This window comes from Anabrus simplex, chromosome 6, assembly GCF_040414725.1.
Source record: "Anabrus simplex isolate iqAnaSimp1 chromosome 6, ASM4041472v1, whole genome shotgun sequence".
NCBI classification, from domain to species: domain Eukaryota; kingdom Metazoa; phylum Arthropoda; class Insecta; order Orthoptera; family Tettigoniidae; genus Anabrus; species Anabrus simplex.
The window spans coordinates 286,953,905-286,978,854 of NC_090270.1; the positions used below are offsets into that span (position 1 = coordinate 286,953,905).

The 24,950-nt window shown below is 43.0% G+C and overlaps 1 protein-coding gene across 1 annotated transcript in view; it reads right to left on the reverse strand.

Moving 5' to 3' along the window:
• LOC136876470 (cytochrome P450 6k1) overlaps positions 1-24,591 on the reverse strand; it is a 91,786-nt gene extending 67,195 nt beyond the window's left edge. The window contains exons 1-4 of the mRNA XM_067150457.2: positions 24,527-24,591; positions 8,707-8,899; positions 2,443-2,631; positions 1,087-1,220 (exon numbers count right to left, since the gene is read on the reverse strand). Coding sequence (XP_067006558.2) covers positions 1,087-1,220; positions 2,443-2,631; positions 8,707-8,894 — 511 coding nt within the window. The 5' untranslated portion in view covers positions 8,895-8,899; positions 24,527-24,591. The remainder of the gene's footprint in view (positions 1-1,086; positions 1,221-2,442; positions 2,632-8,706; positions 8,900-24,526) is intronic.
• Positions 24,592-24,950: the final 359 nt, after the last annotated feature.

The following is a 24,950-nucleotide window of genomic DNA, read 5'->3' on the forward strand; positions in this document are numbered from 1 at the left end:
CTAAGTGGTATGTTCCGAGCTGTCAGCGGAGAGATGGCGTGGAATGACATTAGTAGACGAATAGGTTTGAATGGCGTTTATAAAAGTAGGAAAGATCACGATATGAAGATAAAGTTGGAATTCAAGAGGGCGAACTGGGGCAAATATTCATTTATAGGAAGGGGAGTTAGGGATTGGAATAACTTACCAAGGGAGATGTTCAATAAATTTCCAATTTCTTTGAAATCATTTTGGAAAAGGCTAGGAAAGCAACAGATAGGGAATCTGCCACCTGGGCGACTGCCCTAAATGCAGATCAGTATTGATTGATTGATTGTCTCACTGCGTGATGTTTTATCGATAACATCGCTCGTTAGGTACTTCCCCACATTAATTTTAGGTTCGAATTACGAAATCTCACCTCTCTTACTGAACTCAAAACTCACGGTTGACTGCATCATTCGAAGGGAAATCACCGATCCGCATATAGAATACAAAATCTGCATCCTGTTTCGCCTTCAATATTGGCGCACAGTTTCTACGCTTCCTAAAGGAAGACTGGGGAGGAAGAGAAGAAGAAGAAGAAGAAGAAGAGCGTGGCCAGAGAGTATTAGTGAAATCGTATATTTTCCTCATAATAACTTCAAATGACTATTGCATTCTTTAATTTAGTTATTTCATAACACTTCAGTGCTCGAGAAACTACAGAAAGTTTCATTAAAACTCCCGAAATTTGTATATGCAATTTAACTGATTTTTAATTTGTAGACCTGGCAACACTGGACACATGTACAGGCAGGAAAATAAATAGAAATACTAGCTCATCCTTGATCACCCCCTGTTCTCCTTCAGTCCCAACAGTATCAGACTCTCCAGGCGTTTAATTTTCATTCGAAAGATCACACCGGCAAAGAACATCCAAAACCCTTCCGTCTGAAAAGAACTTGGAAAAAATTACTTGTAATTACAACCTTAAGAGGCCACATTATTTTGAGAGAATTTGATGACGATGACTCAGATAAATAGCCAGTATATTGTATTTCTTGAAAGTGAAGTTACTAAACTCTGTCATTGCTTTAGCGATGGAAGTATGTTGCATGCTCATACCTGGTCTTCCTTTTGGCGCTTCCTTCTCTAAGTATTCCACCAGATCCTTGCACACTGCTGCCATAAGAGGTACCATAGGTTTGATCTTCGCAGCAGTGAAGGCAGGTGTAAGCAACGATCTCACAGCCTTCCACCTTAAACGAAATTAATCATGAAAGGAACGGAATATTAGCAAATAAGAAATGAATGTCTACTTTATTTTGCTCAATTAAGATGCACTTACTTGCCTATGTGGGGCATGTGAAACGAGACATCAAAGAAATGAGCACCGTTTTTATTATGAAGTAATATTTTAGAAGAACAAAGTGTTTGGAGATAATCATTTCTGGACAATGTCAGTTTTATACACATTTTTGACAGTCAACATTTATTTATGAGCACTAATTTCTTTACAGTTGCAAATATGCAGAATATGCAGAATATAATAATCATTGTCTTAAGAATATAGTAGTCCACCTTTGTGGTGTAGTGGTTAGTGCAATTAGCTGCCACCACCGGGGACACGGGTTCGATTCCCGGATCTGCCACGAAATTTAAAAAGTGGTACGAAGGCTGGAACGGAGTTCTTTCAGCCTCTAGAGGTCAACTGAGTAGATGGGGGTGGGGGTTGTGGGTTCGATTCTCACCTCAACCATCCAACGAGGAGTGAGTTTTCCGTTGTTTCCCACTTCTCCTGGTACCTAACTTAAAGCCACGGCCGCTTCCTTCCCTCTTCTTTGTGTATCCCTTTCTATCTACCCATCCCTCTGTTCAGCATAGCAGGTGAGGTTGTCTGGGCGAGGTACTGGCCCTTTTCCCCAGTTATATCCTCCAGACCCAAAGTCTCACGCTCCAGGACACTTAGAGGTGGGATCCTTCGCTGCGTCCGAGGGAAAAACCAACCCTGGACAGTAAACGGATTAAGAAAGAAAGAATCCAGTTATTTATTAATATGTTCTGGAAAATGTATTTAGCCTATTAAATTTTACCTACTAGTCAGCTTCTGTGATGTAGTAATTATAAAAATTTAGAAATGTAGGCATAAATATTTGAGAATGATTTGATAGAATCTGATGATGTTCTTTCGAGAAGAATACATGTCATTCTACTTTTAATTTAGTTGTTTCCTTTTCAAGTAAGTTGTAATACTGTCACCATGTTTTCCTTTTCAGGTAGCCTATAAATATATGATCAAAGCCTCGCAGACAACGGTGAGTGATAAAATCTTTAAATTAAATCTACTTAATTTATTTATGCTCAAGTGTATAAAATCATATTTCACTTTTCAGACAATTTCTGCAACACAAACCGGTATTACGGAAGTATAAACCTGTCCATGGAAGGAAGAAACTACAGTAAATATATTAAAGAACTTACTTATCTCCTTTCAGGAAGAAAGGGTTCTTGGCCGCCAAAGGATCCAGTTTCTCGTTCACCACGAACGAGTTGTCGTGGAAGCTTGAGAAGTCTCTCACTAGCACAGACTTAATAATTTCCGGATCCCGCAGAAGTAATGTGGGCTCCCGAAACTGATAGAAGCCAATAACGGGATTTCCAGCTCCTTGCCTAGAATGAAAAACACGAGCTTTATAAATTATACGCACGCAATTCTGATATTCAGTGGTCACAAAATGTGCACTCGCGAGTTCCTACCCTCCTAAACTCAGTCAAACTAATTATTGTACATTGGAGTTATGATTAATGCTAACGTAATTAATACTAAATTTAAAAATGTTTCTCTGACACAATCGAAAGATGTTATAACTGAACTAAAATTCCACTCCACTGAGACAAACATAGTTACGCGATTGTGCAATTAATAATAATTGTACCAGGGGGATACATCTTCCCCGGCGTGCCTTCTCTAGGCCACCTATGCTAACGAACTTGAACTTTTAATCTCCAAAAAACATACTTCCTCAATAGTGGGATGTCTGTGCCATCTATTTAATAATGCTCCCTGCTGTACTAAGAGCAAACTCTTGGATATATTAATATTTAAAATTAAACTGTTGTGGTGCCCTTATCGAACTGCGCGCCACGCACTTACATCTACAGTCAAAACGGCAGACGGCAGCGCTGTATAATGACGTCACGCCAAATTTCAGTATAAATTGTCATGCAGGATGACTCCCACTGGTTTCTTTTGGCGAAGTGATCCCGTGGGGAAATGCAACTAAATACACACACGCACCAGACACAGCTCATTCAAGGTACATCCTCTACAAGTGGACTGCAATCCTCTACACCAACTCAACTTACTTTCGGTTCGGCCGGGTGACGCCACAACTTTAACTTCGCACCCAGCCGCCACAATAAAGCATATCGGCCTGACGCCAAGCAGGAAGTCGGCCTACCCAAAATGTTGACCTGTGTTGTCCTGGATGTCCACCCATCAATCTCCTCTCCGACCTCCGCAAGACTGGAGTCTATTGTGCAACCCGGCTCTACGAAGGGTCCATACCAACAACAGACGTACTTCTCATCTCAACTCTTCAGCTGCCCGTGACAACCTTCTAACTACTGGAGCGTACATCCGCCGAAGCCTCCATCGAGTGGAAACCACTCCGAGCGATCTTCTGGTACAACTACCTGACTACTCGCCTGATTTCCCCGCACCCGCTGATTTAACCACCGCCATCACGTCACCTCCATACATCCCCCGCCACACCGTTTGTCCTTTCTTTCCACTACTACCACCACCACAACCTCCTCTGTTCACAACTCCCTCACAACTTCCATCACTACTACGGTTAGATCCCATCCTTCCCTTATAATGACAACATCTTCCTCCACTTCTCCTACCCCTGCCCCCTCAAGTAAACAACAAGAACCAGCAGCTGAAACTACCACAGACACAGCACGTCAATCTTCGCCACAACCACCGCCCGATTGCACCTGCGTCGTCCGTGGCGTGGACCCGCTATCATCACCAGACGACATCGCTCAGGCCCTCCACCTGGCAGGAACACCAGTTCGCAGAGGAACCCGGATTGTTAACGCTTCATGACCTACATACCTCGTGAAACTCCACGTACCGACTCTGGACGACGCCCAACATCTCATCGCCAACGGTATCCATCCCCAAGGCCACCATCATCAGACCGACCCATCTCGCTCTCTTCCCCAACCTTCTAACTGCCCGTCCCCGGCCAGCTCCTCCTTGCCATCCACCGAATCCACAAATCCGTTCTTACCCCTCACCCAGTGTCTTTCCCCCAATACCACTCCCATCAAACCTCTTCCACCTCTTATTCACCTCCTTGCATAACTTCTCTTGTCTATTTCACATCCTCGCCCATTACCTTACCCCTCACACAAACCCCACCTTTGTCCCACAGCCTTTACATCATCCCCCTTCCCTTTCATGCTTTCCTAAATGCCTGTAACCCAGTGCATTATCTTTTGTAACATGCCACAATCTGTCTAGTATTTTTGTAACGTTATAGATGAAATAAATAAAGCATTGTGCAATACTTAGGCATAGGCACACTTCCTCTCCCTTCTCCTAACTCTTAACATCCTTTACCCACCTCGTCCTTCCATCACATCTCCCCGCCCGCCCGCATCTCTTGGCCAGAGAGAGGGCGTTACCCTCTAGGTGGTCCGCCCCACCCCTTCAGGGTGGGGAATGAAAACATTTATAGATAGAGATAGTAGCAACTAAATACCCAGGAGGACTCACCTTCAAAGATCATATCAGTTCGTTTTCGGCCCAAGCGAATTGACGCTTATCTGAAATTATCCCTCTTATTTTAGCCGATAAAGGCTAAATCTAGAAAACAGGCTCACGCTGAACAAGACATCCCTTCGACTAATTCTAGAATATGCCAGTCCGGTGTGGGGAATGGCAGCCAGAACCCACCTGGATAAGGAGCAGCGCATCCAAAACCGTGCACTGCGTCTCATCTCAGGTGCACAATGGTTTGAACGGAATCGGGACATCCATCAATCCCTAAGGATTGATGAGATTAGAATCAGAATAAAGAAGAAGTCCAGGAAATTATATTCTGGACTAATCCGCAAGCCCAATCCCCTCATCACTACGTTGGACAATTAAGACAGCCTTGGCCTCCGCTATAAGCGACCCAAGGTCATCCTAGATTAGTCGCCCCTTTAAAAGGCGCAGGTCACATTCTGACCAGTTCCAATTCCGTTCCAACAGGTCCCCTCACCTCACATCAATGCAGCTTCAGATAATCATGTTATGAAATAGCAACCAAGACGTCCGGCTCCGTGGCTAAATGGTTAGCTTGCTGGCCTTTGGTCACAGGGGCCCGGATTCGATTCCCGGCAGGGTCGGGAAATTTAACCATCATTGGTTAATTTCGCTGGCACAGGGGCTGGGTGTACGTGTTGTCTTTATCATCATTTCATCCTCATCACGACGCGCAGGTCGCCTACAGGAGTCAAATCAAAAGAGCTGCACTTGACGAGCCGAACATGTCCTCGGATACTCCCGGCACTAAAAGCCATACGCATTTCATTTCATTTGAGCGCCCAAGACCACCACAGGTCGGAAGGCTAAAATCCTCAACAGAATCGGCACGCCCGGATTTTGTCTGAGAGTTGAGGCATGGACAGATGTCTACATCCTACTCCAACAACGTAGGGTATTCCGTATTTAAAAATATGGTCTAACAGGTGGACTGACATAGGTCGTGAAGTTACACCTGTGCACGCGCAAGCGTAACCTTGGAAGGATCCATTCCCTTTCTCCCTCTCACAGTAGTCTTCTTGGCCTTCAGCGTACTCGTGACATAATCTATGTCTCATTATACGACTTCATTCTTTACTCTTGATTTCATGTGCTTTAAGATAGGGCTTCCCATAATATTTGTGTTCGGGCAACGAGAATATTAGCGTGACTTAAGGCACACTTAAGAACTGACAACAGTTTTTCCCACTAATAAGCGTCATTTTTTAAAATAATGAACATAGTTAATTTTCATGGTCACTAGCGAGAACAACCTTTAGTTTCAGTGCAATTTAAAGTGAATGAATACTTGTAAACTGGTGAATCAATAAAAATAAGTTCGTGTTTGTACAAGTGTTTGTTTTTTGTACACAACATAAACCTTTCTCTGAGGATTTTTTTAAAGTACCGAAATTGTTGACACTTCAGCTGGTTCCTCTTCTATTGTAATATACCTATCAAACCAATCAAACCAGGGGGTGTGTATGGTAATTCAGCCTATCAAGAAAGTGTAGTTCAATTTAATCTGGAAGCTTTCCCTTAAGAGGAACTACATAAGCAGTGCACTTTAGGACCGTCTTGTCTGAATTACTCCAGTGCTTGGGAATGCGACTTGACGGAGGCCTAGGGAGGCAGGGGTGCGGCCTGGTTGAAGAACCTCCTGCGATACAAGGTAATGGCAGAATTTACATATACACGTGATAGCGCCTGGGGGTAGTTTGATGGAAGGTTTCAACCTGTTTTCTGTTATTGTAATTTTGTAATTTGGTGGTTTAAATGTAGTATTTTTGTCGAAGTCTGAGAACTCTGTTTCTATTCCCTGCTGGGAAATATGTAATGTAAGGAAAAGACGAGTGGTGACCCTCTGCCGTCTCCCATTCCACCTTGCAATTGGGTGACTAATGTTCTCAAACTCTAAATTTTGCAAATCATGTCTCGGCTTTAAATGTTCCTCCTTTAGTCACCCCTTTTAGTATGGGATTAGCCTCTGTATCATTGGGCCGTAAGCCCACTTCGGTTTCCAGTAATTTCTATAAGGAGTGCCTGTGTTTCGCCCTTCTTGATTTTTGTTTATGGCCTGTTATAGGCAGTCCTTTCGTTTTACTCCTAAGGCCAAGTAGTTCATCCACTGAACCAAAATCGACAGCAATGTGGAGAATTTTGTCATTTGTATGATAATGTAAGACAAAATCCAGACAGATCTTTTTCGTTAAATGAGAATATCAATAACTACATTCGATTATATCGCAAACAAAATTAATTTATCTCTATTTTTATTCAGTAAAGACTGGCGCCAAGATCCCAACAGAATGAGGTGCTAGGCTAAGCAAACGGAGGATGTGTTAGCAAGCCACGAACGAGGCTAACGACCTGAAATCAGTCCAGGCACTGACACTGGAGGCGACAGATATATGGAACTTGAGCGGTAACAAGTTAAGAAGAGAAAACATTTTTTAAAAATCTATTAAAGTTTCAATAATAGATTTCAACATTCATATAATTCGTGACACTTGTTCACAATGTCACCCATTAACAATCTCTGAAAAGTTCACGGATATGATATTTGGGATAAGATACAACCGTTCTTCGCAGCAAGTACGGTGCTATTCCATGTTAAGGAAACAGTATTACTCTTATGACAACAAGGTTGCCATATGGAACGGCTCTGCTCAACTGTACTTAAGTTCAAAATAAGCTGCAAATATATTTTTGACATCTAGAGTACAGGGGTTATAGAGATGGGGGAGGGCTTATTTCGGTTTTTACAGCAACATGAATAACGTACTGCAAATACAAAACCTCAGTATTGAAGTTCAAGGCAAACTGGGTGAAAATAGACAATAGGACATTTTTATAGGCTCGGGCTGGGGGATGCAGTTAATTGCATTTAATGAATTTGCCCAGGCAACGCCGGGTGCTACTGTGCTGTAATATCGACCCACGAAAAGAATGGTAACAACTAAATGCGCTTGTGAAAAAGTGATAAAAGTGTGGAAAAAATGTAATGCGCTTAAGAAACAGAAGCTAAATAACAAATCCAAGTGCAGATAAACATCATAGCGAATTTCTGTATCACACCACAGCATCAAAATCTTCAGTAACAACTGCTGTACAGTACAAGAATATTAGAACACACACATATAAATAAATAGATGACTTCTCTTCAACAGGGATAAGCTGCCGGCGATGCACAGCGCAACGGATTATGCGTTACGTGTACCAGAGCGACTCAGAAGGAAAATGAAGGAAGGCAACAACGTGATGGCTATTCCCGCCATTGCGCTTCCTCCCTGCGAATGTATTTATGAAGTAGAAAAGCTTCAGTAGTTATTTTAATAACTCACGGGATAAAACATGCCTCATCCATTTTCTTTCTTTCATAATACAATATAAAGTATATTATAAAATACCGGGCGAGTTGGCCGTGTGGTTAGGGTCACGCAGCTGTGAGCTTGAATCCGGGAGACAGTCACTGTCAGTAGCCCTGAAGATGGCTTTCAGTGGTTTCCCATTTTCACACCAGGCAAATGCTGGAACTGCACCTTAATTAAGGCCACGGCCACTTCCTTCCCATTCCTAGGTCTTTCCTCTCCCATCGTCGCCATAAGACATATCTGTGTCGGTGCGACGTACGGCAAATAGCAAAAAATAAGGAATTCTTTAATCACATGGAATTATGAGTGTCTAAAATGGGGTGTGTTCACTTGTTCACTTCTTGTAAGTCCATAAGAGCAATACTGTTTTTTTTTTTTTTTTAACATGGAATGAGTGGCTTGGTAACTTCGTACCAAGATCAGTGCAAAGTGCAGTGGTCTGCGTTATGACCGCTACCCCGCTACCATTAATTTTACAGTTCATCGCAGAAGAGTTGTGCTAACGGCATTGCGTTGTCGTTGATGAGGCCTTAAGCAAGCAGTATTCTACAAGTATGAAGTTCAACTTACTCGTAAAATGAATTTATCATCTCCCGTCTTGTCTGGCGGAAGAGTAACAAGTCCAAGGTGTTGCCGAAGAAAGGAATTGGCTGCACGTACGGTACACCTTTCTTCTTCCAGTGACTGTACGTCCAGGTGCAGAATAAGTACAACAGTGTAGTCGCGGCTACGGCCAGAAGAAGTGCTTCCTGTAACATGGCAGCTGAAATAAAAAAGAAAAAAAAAGTGGTTTTCAGCCGTCAGGCGTCAAGAAACGAAAGGTATCATGAATAAAAAATTTTCATATGAATACATATTTAAAGTCACTTCTATACAGGGTGACAAGTTGTGAAATATTATGTAACAATTATACGCGAATTTCATACGGAAGGTGACAGATACGACGCGACAGTAAAATAGCTGAGCTGCGTTGCCAAACAGAATCGGTTGATTTGAGGAGAATTGCCTTTATACGTTGGTCCACAACACAACACGTATTATTATTATTATTATTATTATTATTATTATTATTATTATTATTATTATTATTATTATTATTATTATTATTTCGTTATGGCCAACAAAGGAGCGCGATTGAACTTATTTAGCTGATGTCGTTTGGTGATGGGACATTCGATTCATTTTACTAAATCGATTCATTTGATTCCGTTCACGTTACTGAATCGATACAGTGATCCGATTCACGGCACATTAGTCACCGCTCCTACTGCATCTGTGTAGTATGTGCTGGTAAGACAGCAGCAACAGCATTCAGTGCTCGCTGCTGCCATCTGGTCTTCATACTATGAACTCCTTTCTTAGAAAAAAATGCTAGTCACTCTAATACATCGAAGGTTTCCGGCGACGCAGGATGGGAAAGGTCTAGGATTAGGAAGGTAGCAGCCATGGCCTTAATTAAGGTACAGTCCCAGCATTTCCTGGTGTGAAAATGGGGAAACTACGGAAAACCATCTTAACGGCTGCCGACGGTGGGATTCGAACCCACCATCTCCCGAATGCAGGCGCATAGCTACGCGACACTAACCGCACGTTCAACTCGCTCAGTCATTTTTGAAAGTATGTATTTTTCTATCAGCTGATATTTTTTTTAAATCGTCATATTTTGTATAGGCTACGCGAGATGTACAATAGCCCGCTGGTTTTTTGATTCAACATACTGTTGGTTAATTTATTGCGTCAGTCGGCTCACTTACTGTCCACATATGATTGAAGTCTTGTGCAACGATGTGACATATGAACTGAGATAATACTTAGCCGTTCTTCCCAATATAAAACAGGTACTTTTGAGTGGTCGTGAGCACGACTCGTAGTCATAGGGCAGGCCAGAGTCGAGTTTAACTGTGAAATGTCAACTAAGTTATAATACTAAGATTCATTAAACTAATAAATAGTATAACCTAATAGCCTACCTACTTACTCGCTACTTCAGAATTATGTTTTGACTACCTTTTTAACACTGCAAATAAATCCATCTATTATTTAAACCTCCCTTAAGAAGAGGACAGTGAATGCAAGTGGATATTATTTTCAAATGAGCTGAGCTCGAGACTCCATTGTAGCATGCGATTCTTTCAGTGTAACCTTGGCTCTGTATGTATTGCTTCAGAGGAAGTTCGGCTCCCCGCCAATGTCCAGTGTACCGATAATGAACCGTGTGTGTCTCACTGATCCGCGACTGCGTACGATTCTTTCGGCGTGCCATGGCTCACTGTATGTCTCGCTGCAGCGGAAGCTGGACTCTCCCCCAGTGTCCAGTGTGCCGATAGGAACTGTGTGTATCTTGTGTCTCACTGAGCCGTGCTCGTTCACAATTCTTTCGGTGTGCCATGGCTCACTGTATGTCTCGCTGCAGCGGAAGCTCGGCCCTCCGCCAGTGTCCAGTGTGCCGATAGGAGCCGTGTGTATCTTGTGTCTCACTGAGCCGTGCTCGTTCACGATTCTTTCTGTGTGCCATGGCTCACAGTATGTCTCGCTGCAGCGGAAGCTCGGCTCTCCGCCAGTGTCCAGTGTGCCGATAGGAGCCGTGTGTATCTTGTGTCTCACTGAGCCGTGCTCGTTAACGATTCTTTCGGTGTGCTATGGCTCACTGTATGTCTCGCTGCAGCGGAAGATCGGCTCTCTGCCAGTGTCCAGTGTGCCAATAGGAGACGTGTGTATCTTGTGTCTCACTGATCCGTGCTCGTTTACGATTCTTTCGGTATGCCATGGCTCACTGTATGTCTCGCTGCAGCGGAAGGTCGGCTCTCTGCCAGTGTCCAGTGTGCCAATAGGAGCCGTGTGTATCTTGTGTCTCACTGAGCCGTGCTCGTTAACGATTCTTTCGGTGTGCCATGGCTCACTGTATTTCTCGCTGCAGCGGAAGCTCGGCTCCCCGCCAACGTCTAGTGAGTGCGCCACTCAGCACTGTCCGCTTGGAGTAGCTGAATCGTGTGCCGTGAACTCACCGTTCCTGTGAATCGATTCACTCAGACACTTGAATGAATCAATAAACTGCTTCGAATCATGCATTTAGTAGCCAACAATAATGCCGTTGTCTTTTTCTTCTCACAAAATCTCTTCAGCTTCTCGCTGTGGCTTATCGTGCAACCTTCTGATCAGGTTTTGTTGGTGGTAGTGCTTGGATGATGTTTAAAGCAGCGATTGTAGACTAATTTTCTGAAATTAGACCTGTCTAACACAACGTCATCTGTGATGCCTTTTTCCTGAAGATCGTTTCCAACTTCGACCAGCCAATTGTTTTTTACTTTATTTTACCTTATTATTATTATTATTATTATTATTATTATTATTATTATTATTATTATCCGTGGGCTCTCTTCCGTTTTTCATTCCCCTTGGTTCTTGGTCTCTTTGGAACTTCATCCTCTGACTGTACTACCCAACTGTTTACATTTTTACGGAACATATTTCTTCTAATATTTCTGCTATATTTATCTGGGATTTCTGCAAGGTATTTTTGACTTTCCATTCTAGACTCTTCGATTTTCTGCTCTACGTCATGGACTTCTGTGTAAACCTTGTTGCTGGGAGTCTTTGAACGTGTCCATAAAATGTCAATCTTCGTTTTCTAATATCTGCTGTCAGGTTTGGACAGTTTCTCTGTTGCTCTACGGGACTTCAGTCTGTATCCGTCTTCAGTTTTTACTGGACCAACAATTTTCCTTATGACAAGCAGACACGAAAGCTAAAATCCACTGATACGGTTTCAAGTTGACCTAAACCGGATAAATATCTGAGAAATTGGCAATACAAACGAAATTACAGACAACGGACCCCCTACAACTTTATTTATATAAATATGTCTCTCGGTCATGCCCATACATCAACGGTTGCTAACTTCAGATGGCCGCCAGTCATATGACATAGCCTGCATGGTTGCTAAGGTAACATCATCTGGCCTTTGGTCCCAGGGATCCTGGGTTCGATTCCCGGCAGGGTCTGGAATTTTAACCATAATTGGTTCATTCCTCTGACACTGGGGCTGGGTGTATATGTCGTCTTCATCATCATTTCATCCTCATCACGACGCGCAGGTCGCCTACGGGAGTCAAATCAAAAGACCTGCAACTGGCGAGCTGAACTTGTCCTCGAACACTCCCGGCATCCCCCCTGTGGGTGGGGGCAGTAGAATATCACCCACGGAATCTCCTGCCTGTCGTAAGAGGCGACTAAAAGGGGCTCTGAACATTGGAGCGTGGGCTGGCGACCATCGGGCCCTCAATTGAGTCCTGGCATTGCTTCCACTTACTTGTGCCAGGCTCCTCACTTTCATCTATCCTATCCGACCTTCCTTGGTCAACTCTTGTTCTTTTCCGACCCCGACGCTATTAGGTTTGTGAGGGCTAGGGAGTCTTTCATTTTCACGCCCTTCGTGGCCCTTGCCTTTCTTTGGCCGATATCTTCATTTTTTGAAGTGTCGGACCCCTTCCATTATTTTCTCTCTGACTAGTGTTATATAGAGGATGGTTGCCTAGTTGTACTTTCTCTTAAAACAATAATCACCACCACCACCACCACTCCCGGCACTAAAAGCCATACGCCATTTCATTTCATCGTCTGGCCGTCCATCCATACTTAATGTCGCAGCCTGTACAGTTGCTAGGTTGCACTTCCATCACACATTTTATTACAGTACGCGCAACTTTTAGTGATACCTGGTTTTACGGGGGTGAGGAGTAAGGAGTAAGGAGGGAGCTCTCCTGATTCCGGTAATACCGCCAACCGAATGGAAATGAAATCTGAATTTAATCGATAGTATGATCGATCTATATGAATTTTCTTAAAACCGGCCGAGTTGGTCATGCGGTTAGGGCCGCGCAGCTGTGAGCTTGCATCCGGGAGATAGTGAGTTGTCGGCAGCCCTGAAGATGGTTTTATGTGGTGTCTCATTTTCACACCAGGTAAATGCTGGGGCTGTACCTTAATTAAGGCCACGGCTGCTTTCTTCCCACTCCTAGGCCGTTCCTATCCCATCGTCGCTGAGAGACCTATCTAAGGTCGTAAAGCAAATTGTAATTTTTAAACCTTTATTATCTTAGCATGTATTCTCTGAAATATCACTTCCACAATTACTTTCACAATCGTCACTGCTATCTGCAGTACCTACTATTAATTACAACCTAGTCCATGGCTACTTCCATGACACCGCCGTGCCTCCAGTATTCATCGTTGAATAGACTTACTGAGGTGGAAGAGCAGCTGTTTATTTTTTTCTCCATAGCACAGCACTCTGCAACTTGAACTATTATTTTTATTTCCTCGTTGTGTATAGCCCTTGATGGTTATTTCCCTGTAGGAGTTCTAGGTGGTTCCTGTGATGTACTTGGATTTTCCTCACTCATGTTTAATCCTAACCTATATTTTTGTTTTGCTCTGTAAGCAACAACAGTACTGAGCCGTATCCTGCCGGCCCATAAGAGAGACTCAGATCATTATTTGACATAATATGTAAATTTTAGTGATATAAATTTCAGTCATATATGGTAAAGTAATGAATCGCAGGATAGCTGAGACCGGAAGTCCATGGAGACATCAAGTCGCTGGATATTGCCCAATACTTCCTCGGGACCGTGAGAAAGGCTTAGCGTCACTAGGAGTTGGCACATCTTGGCATGTGTACAAGATGCTGGCCATGAGATATATTCAGCCAATGAGAACGCGTGGAAGTGGCAAATATGGAGTCTACATCGCGCGAAGTCATAATCCCAGGTTGACCAACATGGACAGTTGCTTGAAATCAATTCTGTTATTTGACGGATTTCCACAGGTCTACAAGTGAAATATGATCAGGAGTACGATATTAAAATTATAGGAAGAGATTTGATATTATTTGAACTGTGTTTTATTGGTATGTTATAATTAATATTGGATCATTATAAATGGCAAGCACTCTGATTGGTGGTTTGTCTAGACATGCGGGAACCCCATAGCTAAAACGGCGTTAGCCACGCTTCCTTAGCACCTCAAGCTCTGGAGAGCGTCACTCTGATCGCGAAAGCTGACGTGATGTGAACGTTGTTCGGTGTGCTCCGAGAATTGTACGTGAAATTTGCCACGTGATTATATTAATAACAGAGTATGGTTTTAAGACCAATAAACAGTGTTTCAGTCGTGCAGTTGAATAAAGTAACTGGTGCAGAGTTAATTGCAGATCATATTATCGCAAAGTTCACTACCAATAAATAGACGGTGATAATTAGCCGCAGTTTAGAAAGTGAAGGAGAGACGTTCCGTTGTCTCATATTTTCATGTCGGTCGCAGCGAGGAACTCTCGATTCGTACCGCGAACCGCTCTCTATAACTGTGTACATATACCCTAAAGTGCTAAATTTCAAGTGTATTTGTGTGTCAGTGTGTTGGCTGAGTTTATAGTCAACAAAGGGTTGTTCGGCACGTGCAGAATTGAGCGGTGAAGAGATATTCATCCAAAGCCTTCTGTGTTGCAGTGTTCAATAACTTTCAGCAAGAAGATGGCATCGCTCATGGAAGAAGGAAGAGTATTTCTATGTGCTAAAGCAGTGATCAACATGGAGTAACTACCTAACGAAGCAGAGATGTGAGCCGCTGCCATGTGTCCGGAGAGTCGTCCAAGATAAGGTGCATGTTTTAATTATGGAATGTTATATGGGTTATGTTAAAATACTAGTGCAGTTTAGTGTAGAGATTTTCTTTAACGTAAGGTAAGCCTGACGGCATGTGCTTATTTCTCCTTTGTATTGTTATATATACGGATGAGAGAGAAATTATGCATGTTCTCTATATTTTTATTTTTATTTATGGCTAGTTAGATGGGATAATGAGGGAGTTGTTCGGATTATTTGTTGTTAATTTATGCATGATAATTTAGCTTAGTATTATTCCTATTGTTCCTTGTATATTAGTGCTAGGAGGATTAGATTGACAAATTCATCCATTTTCCAAGTTAAACACTTGCTACGTTGAGAGTAAACTCAATTTTATTTTGGTCATTTAGAGAGTTAGTAACAGTTAAATTGCATGACGCATGGTATTTCAGAAGCTGTACGTAAGGAGCTGCATAACAACGTTGAAAGAATAGGATCTTCGAATTTAGGTTGGAAACTGTTTGCCCAATGATTTGTACGGGAATTGAACCCGGTCTCGTAATGTAAAAGGCTGATGAGAATTGTAAGAGATATAAGAGGTTATGATGCATGCGGAGTTATAAAGTGATTATGCAGGCCGATTGCATGCCTGATAATTGAAAGAATGATGTGCAGTGGATATGTACCTGCTATTGTCTTCTGAGAGAATATTAATTATCAGAATTGACGGAATTGATTCCAGACCAATGAGTCTGATGTGTGTAAATTGTCGAAGCATGCGAGGAAGGAATACGATTATACGTGAGTTTCCGTGTAGCCGAAGAAAGATGATATCGCATTGCAAGCTGATATATTGGCCGTGTTTACCTAGACGGCGTGAATGAGATGGTATTTCCGTCATGCAGTCTTGGTGGACAGACACCAAGCCTTAGTACAGTGTTGAGATCCAATATTTCCTTTTAGCTCACAGCGCAGCAGGAAATACGTGACGGATGGTCGCGCTCTTGAGTGCGTAAATATAGCAGAAAAAGGGAAGGGGTGGGCCACCCAGTAGTTTACGCCTTCACTCTGGCCAGGAGTTTCGACTGGTTGGGGAAGGAGCGATAGTGTGAGGAGGAGGGTAATTCGAAGTAAGGAATGAGGAGGTGTGCGTGGATATTATTTAAGGGGATGTGTGCAAGGATTGAAAATTCAGAGGAGAGTACGGGGGTGGGTAGTGAAAAGGTGAAGTGCAAAGTTGTGATAGAAGGAGGAGAAGTTTATAAGGGATGTGAGCTGTAGGCGAAGAATGTCTGATGGAGGCAGAAGTGGGGGAGAGTAAGTGGGTGGGGGTGGATGAAACCGCATATTGGGAGTAAGTGTGGGGGAGGAGGGGCAGGCCAGGGACGCCGACGCGGTGATGTAGGTCGGGGCAAAGGCTGGGGAGGTGAGCGGGAGGGTTCTACTCGATGGTGGCGGCCGTAGACATGGATTCCATGAGCGATGAAGCGTTGACTGTCTGCAGACGTCGGGATTTGGAGGCGCACGAGATATGTGGGTCCATCGGCGTTGTGGGTCCTGAATGCTCTCCGCACATGGATCCGTGCGAGGCGAAGTTCGTGGACGATGACGTCAGTTGGGATATTCGGATCCACGCCGCATACAACACAGCTGTAGATGGTATGCTGGTCTGTCGGCGGTGATGGTGGAGTCGGTGGGCACGCTGTATCTTGAACGGTGGCATTTTCCTCAGAAGACGGCTGGTTTGTTGCATGTTGTTGAGTAAGGGAGGGTGGGATAGGAAGAGGAAACGTCATAAGGGGGGAGGAATGGGACGTAACGGTAGTAGTTGGAGTAACATTAGAGGAAGCGTGGACAGAAGTGTTGGTGGTAGTGGTGATGGTAGAAGTGGCGGTGGTGGTGACAGGGGGGTCGTAGGAAGAGAGCGATGTCAGGGGAGGCGGGAGTCCTTGGGGGTAGTATGGGTGTGGCGAGATTCTCAAAGGCGTCGTCAAAATATGAAGGGCAACGTTCCACACGATGCGTGGTGAGGTCGAGGTACACACCGTCTTGGAGCAGTTGTACGGCATCTTCTGTTGAAACTTGAACAAGGATCCGACGAGTGGGAAGACAATTGTCCTGTACCCGAGGTGCGTTGGTAATCGGGAAGCAGTTATTGCGGAAGAATTGGAGAAGTTCTTCATCAGAGTAGGTGAGCTCGACATCGTGTAGAATGCAATTTGGCATGATGGTGATGGGAAGGCCGACTACCTACGTGGTGTCAGCCGATATGCTTTTTTACGCGGCTGGGTGCCGAAGTAAAGGTGTGGCGTCTCCCAGCCGATCAAAAAGTAGAAGATGTTGTGTTGAGTACGGAGAAATCCACCTTAGAGACGTGTGGTGTGTGGTGTGATCAGCGATCGTTGCGAGGAGTGTGTGAAGATGGCTCCAGGTGCTCTCAAGTTAGCTGAGTTTGGTATTGCTTCCACTTACTTGTGCTATTCTCCTCAAATTCATCTTTCCTATCCAACATCCCTTGGTTCATTTTATTACGACCCTGACGGTATTAGGCACTTAGCGGCCCTTCCCTTCCTTTTGGCGTTGTTTCATTGTTCACAGAATCGGACTAGAGTTGGTTAGTGTGTGCAGGCTTCGAAACACTGAAGCAGCGCAATCACTTGTCTCGATGCCTCGGCACAACAACGCTTCACCGTTTCGAAGCAGTGAGATCGCTTCATGTGTCGTGTCACGGAAAAGAACAGTCGTTCCGCACACGTCAGCTACATCGATGCTTCGACACAGTGACGGTGCTTCGCTTATTCTCTCGACTCAATAGAAACATTTCACGTGAAGATGAGCCAACACTCGTTATAGATACTCCATATTCCGAACCGCGTGTGAAATGACTAAAAGAGTAATGAATTCCGCAACGTAAGGTACTCGTATTTGTTTTTACACAGAAAAAGGATATTATTGTTCTCAAAGCAGGGCCATGCTATAATAGAAAGACGCTCCCATTTGTTCAGTGCAGAGGTTTAGAAAAATATGCTTTTAACTTCAATTTGAAGTATATTTTTAAAGTGGATTTGACCAAGACTATTATTGTACATATAATAACCGATCTTGGAAGCTTCTTACATTTAATACTACTCATTTTATAGCCATTCAAATTAGTTTTCTTAGTTTCTTAACTATCTATGCTTTCGTAACTGCTTCACCACGCCATCGCGAGACACTGCCAGGTACTGCGTATAGGAACACTGTTTCTCTTGAGTCAGAGGTGGAAGTGTGCCGTGTGTCGACACACTGCTTCACCACGCCATCGCGGGACACTGTCCAGGTACTGCGTATAGGAACACTGTTTCTCTTGAGTCAGAGGCGGAAGTGTGCCGTGTGTCGACACACTGCTTCACCACGCCATCGCGGGACACTGTCCAGGTACTGCGTATAGGAACACTGTTTCTCTTGAGTCAGAGGCGGAAGTGCCCCGTGTGTCGACACACTGCTTCACCACGCCATCGCGGGACACTGTCCAGGTACTGCGTATAGGAACACTGTTTCTCTTGAGTCAGAGGCGGAAGTGCCCCGTGTGTCGACACACTGCTTCACCACGCCATCGCGGGATACTGTCCAGGTACTGCGTATAGGAACACTGTTTCTCTTGAGTCAGAGGCGGAAGTGCCCCGTGTGTCGACACACTGCTTCACCACGCCATCGCGGGACACTGTCCAGGTACTGCGTATAGGAACACTATTTCTCTTGAGTATGAGGCGGAAGTGTGCCGTGTGTCGGCACACTGCTTCACCACGCCATCGCGAGACACTGTCCAGGTACTGCATATAGGAACACTGTATCTCTTGCATGAGAGACGGAAGTGCGCCGTGTGTCGGCACACTGCTTCACCACGTCATCGCGAGACACTGTCCAGGTACTGCGTGTAGAAACACTGTATCTCTTGCAGTCATAGGCGGAAGTGTGCCGTGTGTCGACACACTGCTTCACCACGCCATCGCGGGACACTGTCCAGGTACTGCGTATAGGAACACTATTTCTCTTGAGTCAGAGGCGGAAGTGTGCCGTGTGTCGACACACTGCTTCACCACGCCATCGCGGGACACTGTCCAGGTACTGCGTATAGGAACACTATTTCTCTTGAGTCAGAGACGGAAGTGTGCCGTGTGTCGACACACTGCTTCACCACGCGATCGCGAGACACTGTCCAGGTACTGCGTATAGGAACACTGTTTCTCTTGAGTCAGAGGCGGAAGTGTGCCGTGTGTCGACACACTGCTTCACCACGCCATCGCGGGATACTGTCCAGGTATTGCGTATAGGAACACTGTTTCTCTTGAGTCAGAGGCGGAAGTGTGCCGTGTGTCGACACACTGCTTCACCACGCCATCGCGTGACACTGTCCAGGTACTGCGTATAGGAACACTGTTTCTCTTGAGTCAGAGGCTGAAGTGTGCCGTGTGTCGACACACTGCTTCACCACGCCGTCGCGAGACACTGTCCAGGTACTGCGTATAGGAACACTGTATCTCTTGCAGTCAGAGGCGGAAGTGCGCCGTGTGTCGACATACTGCTTCATCACGCCATCGCGCGACACTGGCCAGATAACGCTTATCTTGCACTCCGAGACGGAAATGTGCCGTGCACCGACACACTGCTTCGAAGCAATTCGCTGTGCCGTATCGAACGTTTCGAGACAGTCAGCAGTGTCACTTCACCCATCTCTACTTCTGCCACGGACTACAAGGAAAGCAGTGTTTCGCGAGGCGTAGTGAAACATGAACCACCCTTCATACCTAAGTTCAGTTCATGGAATAAACTGTTTGACGTTCTTATAACGACAAAATATGAGGTTCATGAAATATTTATGAGCAAGTGTCCAAAATACAGTATGATAAATAGATGATGTACAGTATGATAGTACTAGTATATAGTAATATTATGCGTTTACTTCTTCACTATACTCTTAAAATGATACTAAACTGGGTTCACTTTTACAGTTTAAAGCATACTAAAGCAGTAACTAATTTGAATAATTATAAGATGATTAATGAAATTTAAGAAGACTTCAAAATAGGTATCCTGTGTACAATAACAAACTTAACCTACTCCAGTTTCAAAAGCGTAGTGAAATATCAGTCTAAGTAAATGAACTAACTCCAATAATTATAAAATGAGTAACGAAATCCAAGAAGAGTCGGAAATTGGAATTTTACGTACATTAACAAACAACCTAAATTACATACGAAAGCATAGTAAGATAGTCAATGAACTAAATTAACTAATTTGAATGATTGTAAAATGAGAAATTAAATCCAATAAGAGCCCAAGGTTGGTATTATCCATAAAGAAACAACTTGACCTGTCCGCCTCTGTGGTGTAGTTATTAGTGTGATTAGCTGACACCCCGGGAGGCCCGGGTTCGATTCCCGGCTCTGCCACGAAATTTGAAAAGTGGTACGAGGGCTGGAACGGGGTCCACTCAGCCTCGGGTCAACTGAGTAAAGGGGGGTTTGATTCCCTCCTCAGCTATCCTGGAAGTGGTTTTCTGTGGTTTCCCACTTCTGCTCCAGGCAAATGCCGGGATGGTACCTAACTTAAGGCCACGGCCACTTCCTTCCCTCTTCCTTGTCCATCCCTTCCAATCTTCCCATCCCCGCACAAGGCCCCTGTTCAGCATAGCAGGTAAGGCCGCCTGGGCGTGGTACTGGTCATTCTCTCCAGTTGTATCCCCCGACTCAGATTCTCACGCTCCAAGACACTGCCCTTGAGGCGGTAGAGGTGGGATTCCTCGCTGAGTCCGAGGGGTAAACCAACCCTGGAGGGTAAAAAGATTAAGAAGAAGAAGAAGAACAACAACTTGACCTAATACGGTTTAAAAATCTACTTCAAATTGAAAATGAAAAATGAAAACCTACAACCTGTTTCCAGTCAGTGACCGGGTCAGGGATGGAATGAATGAAGCCCTCAACTTACGGCGAGGATATGAATTGTGCCGGCTGCGGAAGCCTGTCGCACTCCTCTGGGGCAATGATTAATGACTAACAGATGAAATTATAGTGGAGAGTGTTGCTGGAATGAAAAATGACAGGGAAAACCGGAGTACCCGGAGAAAAACCTGTCCCACCTCCGCTTTGTCTGGCACAAATCTCACATGGAGTAACCGGGATTTGAACCACGGAACCCAGCGATGAGAGGCCGACATGCTGTCGCCTGAGCCACGGAGGCAAATTAAAGTTTAAAAACAAATTTGTCGAACATTTTGTACTTGACAAACGGGAGCGTCTCTTTGTTATAGTACAACCCTGATTTGAAACCAATGTCCCTTTTCTGTGCAAAAGTAAGACCTTACATTGCGGAGTACATTGTTCTTTTAGTAACCTTAATTGCGGCTGAGAATATAAAGCGTCTATTAACGACTGCCGGCTCATCTTCAGGGCAGTGTCACGCGGTGTGTTTCTGTTGAGGCGAGAAGGTAAAGCACCGTCACCATTTCGAAGCCTCGATGTAGCTGGCACTTACGGAACAACTGTTGTTCCTGTTCACGCGACACGACGCACGAAGCAATCTCACTGCTTCGAAACAGCGAAGTGTTGATGTGTCGGGGCATCGAGACAGCGGATTGCGCCGGCTCAGTATTTCGAAGCACACACACACTAACCAACTCTACAAGTTACTGTGTACACAACACTGCTTCGAAGCAGTACATATCGATTTTCATTAAACATTTAGTTCTACAAAACATTAGTTAAGTAGTATGTATCGATAGGACTATTAATAACATAACTATTTGAGAATACAATTATTTATAGCCTAGATTGTAGGGCATCATTCCCCGACTTTAGATACCGATTTTCATTAAACTGTCTTCAGCCATTTTCTCGTCATGCACGTACAGACAGACAGACAGACAGACAGACAGACAGACAGACAGACAGACAGACAGACAGACAGACAGACAGACAGACAGACAGACAGACAGACAGACAGACAGAGAGGAATGACGGAAAGTTAAAAGGTGCATTTCCTTGTTACTGTGGACACGACCGATATAGAAATACCATTATTTCTTAAATTCTGAGCAATGTACAGACAAAACTATTATCTATCTATATCTATATATATATAAAATAAGAGTTTTGTCTGTACATTGCTCAGAATTTGAAAATAATGGTATTTCTGTATCGGTCATTCCATAGTAACAAGAAAATGCACTTTTTACTTTTCCGTAATTTCTGTCTGTCTGTCTGTCTGTCTGTCTGTATGTATGTACACGCATCACGAGAAAACGGTTGAAGAGAATTGAATGAAAATCGGTATGTGAAGTCGGGGGATGAGCCTCTACAATCTAGGCTATAAAACATTTTACTCATGCTGAGTGAAATGGTAGTTTAGGGGAAGGCCTAAAATTGAATTCTCAACTATTTATGTTATTAGTGGTCTAATGAAAATCGGTATGTGAAGTCGGGGGATGAGCCTCTACAATCTAGGCTATAAATCATTTTACTCACGCTGAGTGAAATGGTAGTTTAGGGGAAGGCCTAAAATTGAATTCTCAACTATTTATGTTATTAGTGGTCGTATTTTAAAGAAAATGGGTATGCAAAGTCGGAGAATAAGTTGCTACAATCTAGGCTATCAATAATTGTATTCACGCTGAGAAAATGGTAGTTTAGGGAAGGCCTAAAATTTAATTCTCAAATATTGTTGTTATTAGTAGTCCTATCTTGATGAAAATCGGTATGCAAAGTTAGGAAATAAGTCGCTATAGTCTAGGCTGTAAATTATTTTATTCACGCTGAGTGAAATGGTAGTTTAGGGGAAGGCCTAAAATGTAATTCTCAAATATTTCTTATTAGAGGTGTAATCGATGAATGCTACATAACTAAGGTTATATAGTATTAAATTTCCTATTATTCATGTCGTATACATTGTTACCGTACTGGCTATGATCACAAAGATATTCATGAATTTGGATTTTTGTTACTAAGTCCATATCAGCGCCGAGTAACGAGAAAATGGGTAAACAGTATTTAATGAAAATCGGTATGTAAAGTCGGAGAATAAGAAACTACAGTTTATGGTATAAAATATTTTACAAATCACAGAGTCGAAAGAAAACTAAATGTGAAGGCCTACAATATAGAAAGCTCATAACATTGATCAACAATAACATTACATTGACCATTGTTTGTCGTGATGTGCTTTGTGTCTTCTGTTGCCCCTCATCTCCGGTAGATAGGATTACTGCTGCGTACAGAGTATTTTTATTTGATTTACGTCGCACCGACATAGATAGGTTTTATGGCGACGATGGGATAGGAAAGGGCTAGGAGTGCCTTAGGCCTTATTTAAGGTACAGGCCAGTATTTGACTGGTGTGAAAGTGGGAAACCACGGAATACCATAATCAGCGCTGCCGAAAACGGGGTTCGAATCTACTATCTCTCGGATGCAAGCTCACAGCTGCGCACCGCTAACCACACGGTCAAATCGCCCAGTCTTACAGAGTGTAACAGCCTGTCTGAATATTGATGGGAAGTAGCTGGGGAGTTAGATAACTTTCTTCTTTAGCATGGCATTTCCCTGGTTTATAAATTTTCTGATACTACTGGTACGTAACACAGTGGATCATCATAGCATTCGGGCTATTCAATCCCTACTCTGAGGCACTGATTGGAATGAACAGTGTGCATATTTAGCGGAATAATGGCAGATGAGTGTTCATGGCAATCTGCGGCCTGGTCATCCCAGCTCTGTAACTTTGGACTATTAGATTGGCACCGCAATCTAACCGCAGCACTGTTCGTTAAAAGTGATAAAACGTGCGGCTTTCCATTTGATCGAGTATTTTATATGATAGCATTGCTTTTAATCGCTACATTCATACTTACGTTTTTGTAATGACCTATGTTGATTTTAGGTTAGCAAAACCACAAAGTCAGTCTTTCTGAGAATCCCGTAGCGAAGCACGGGTACATCAGCTAGTTATATATATAGATGTAAAGATTGTTACGCATTTGATTGTTAACATTATTTAGAATATAAACAGTACCATTGAATTTTCCGATAAAATTTTTATGTCTGCCCAGGACGTCTTCGACTTAATAAAATTATCAACGTTAGCACATACTGACATGGATAATTTCCGAAAACCATACTGACGCTCATATAAAATATTATTTTTCCCTAAATAGTTATATCTATATAGTATGTCTTTTTACATTTCACCAACATTTTGTATAAAACAGGCAACATTGAAATTGGTCGTTAATTCGACGGATCTGAGATACAGACTCCTTTAAACTATTGTAATAACTGTATCAACATTATTACGCTTCTTAAGCACGGAGCCATTTTGGGCGGTTTTAATATTTACCCCTTAAAAGATTAATCACCACCACTACATTCTTAATTGCGACTTTGTTTTCCACTATTTTCTTCATATTGTGAAAAAGAGTACTCTTTTACAGTACTATATAATGGCACTCTTGTGATGCTGAGTAAGTATTAGTCAAATTGCCCTTTAGATAATGGGGGTGAACAAATTATTTTAAATGTTTTATACCTGTGACCCCAAATAATCTAAAAAATAGAATAAAATTGAAAAAGTGAATTATAGCCTAAATAAAACCATTTTTACACATTTAAGGAGGAAATCATATCCTCCCTATATACAGTACAAAACTAAAAATGCAAATTTTTGATACAATTCATCTCTACAAATTAAAAGAGCTTTCATTATATTTCAAAATTGTGTACATGTACGGTACTCACGCTCGAGAGAAGCTCTAACGTTGCAGAGGACGGGTTGCACACTCAACTGATATGATTAAGTTTCATCATTGCGTGACTGGCAGTCTCAAATACAATGATTGGACTATGTCAAGGTTGCTTTCTATATTAGCATCAATTGAGATTGGGGACGGGAGCACTGAATATGATCTCGCATTTTAAACAAGAAGAAGGGAGCGATAGAGGTTATGGTGATCTGAAACAGACATCAGAGTGAAGAAGGAATTCGTAGTAAAATAGTAATAGGAGGCAGCATTAGGTACAGTTAGCAAAGGTTATAATAATAATAATAATAATAATAATAATAATAATAATAATAATAATAATAATAATAATAATAATAATAATAATAATAATAATAATAATAATAATAATAATAATAATAATAATAATAATAATAATAATA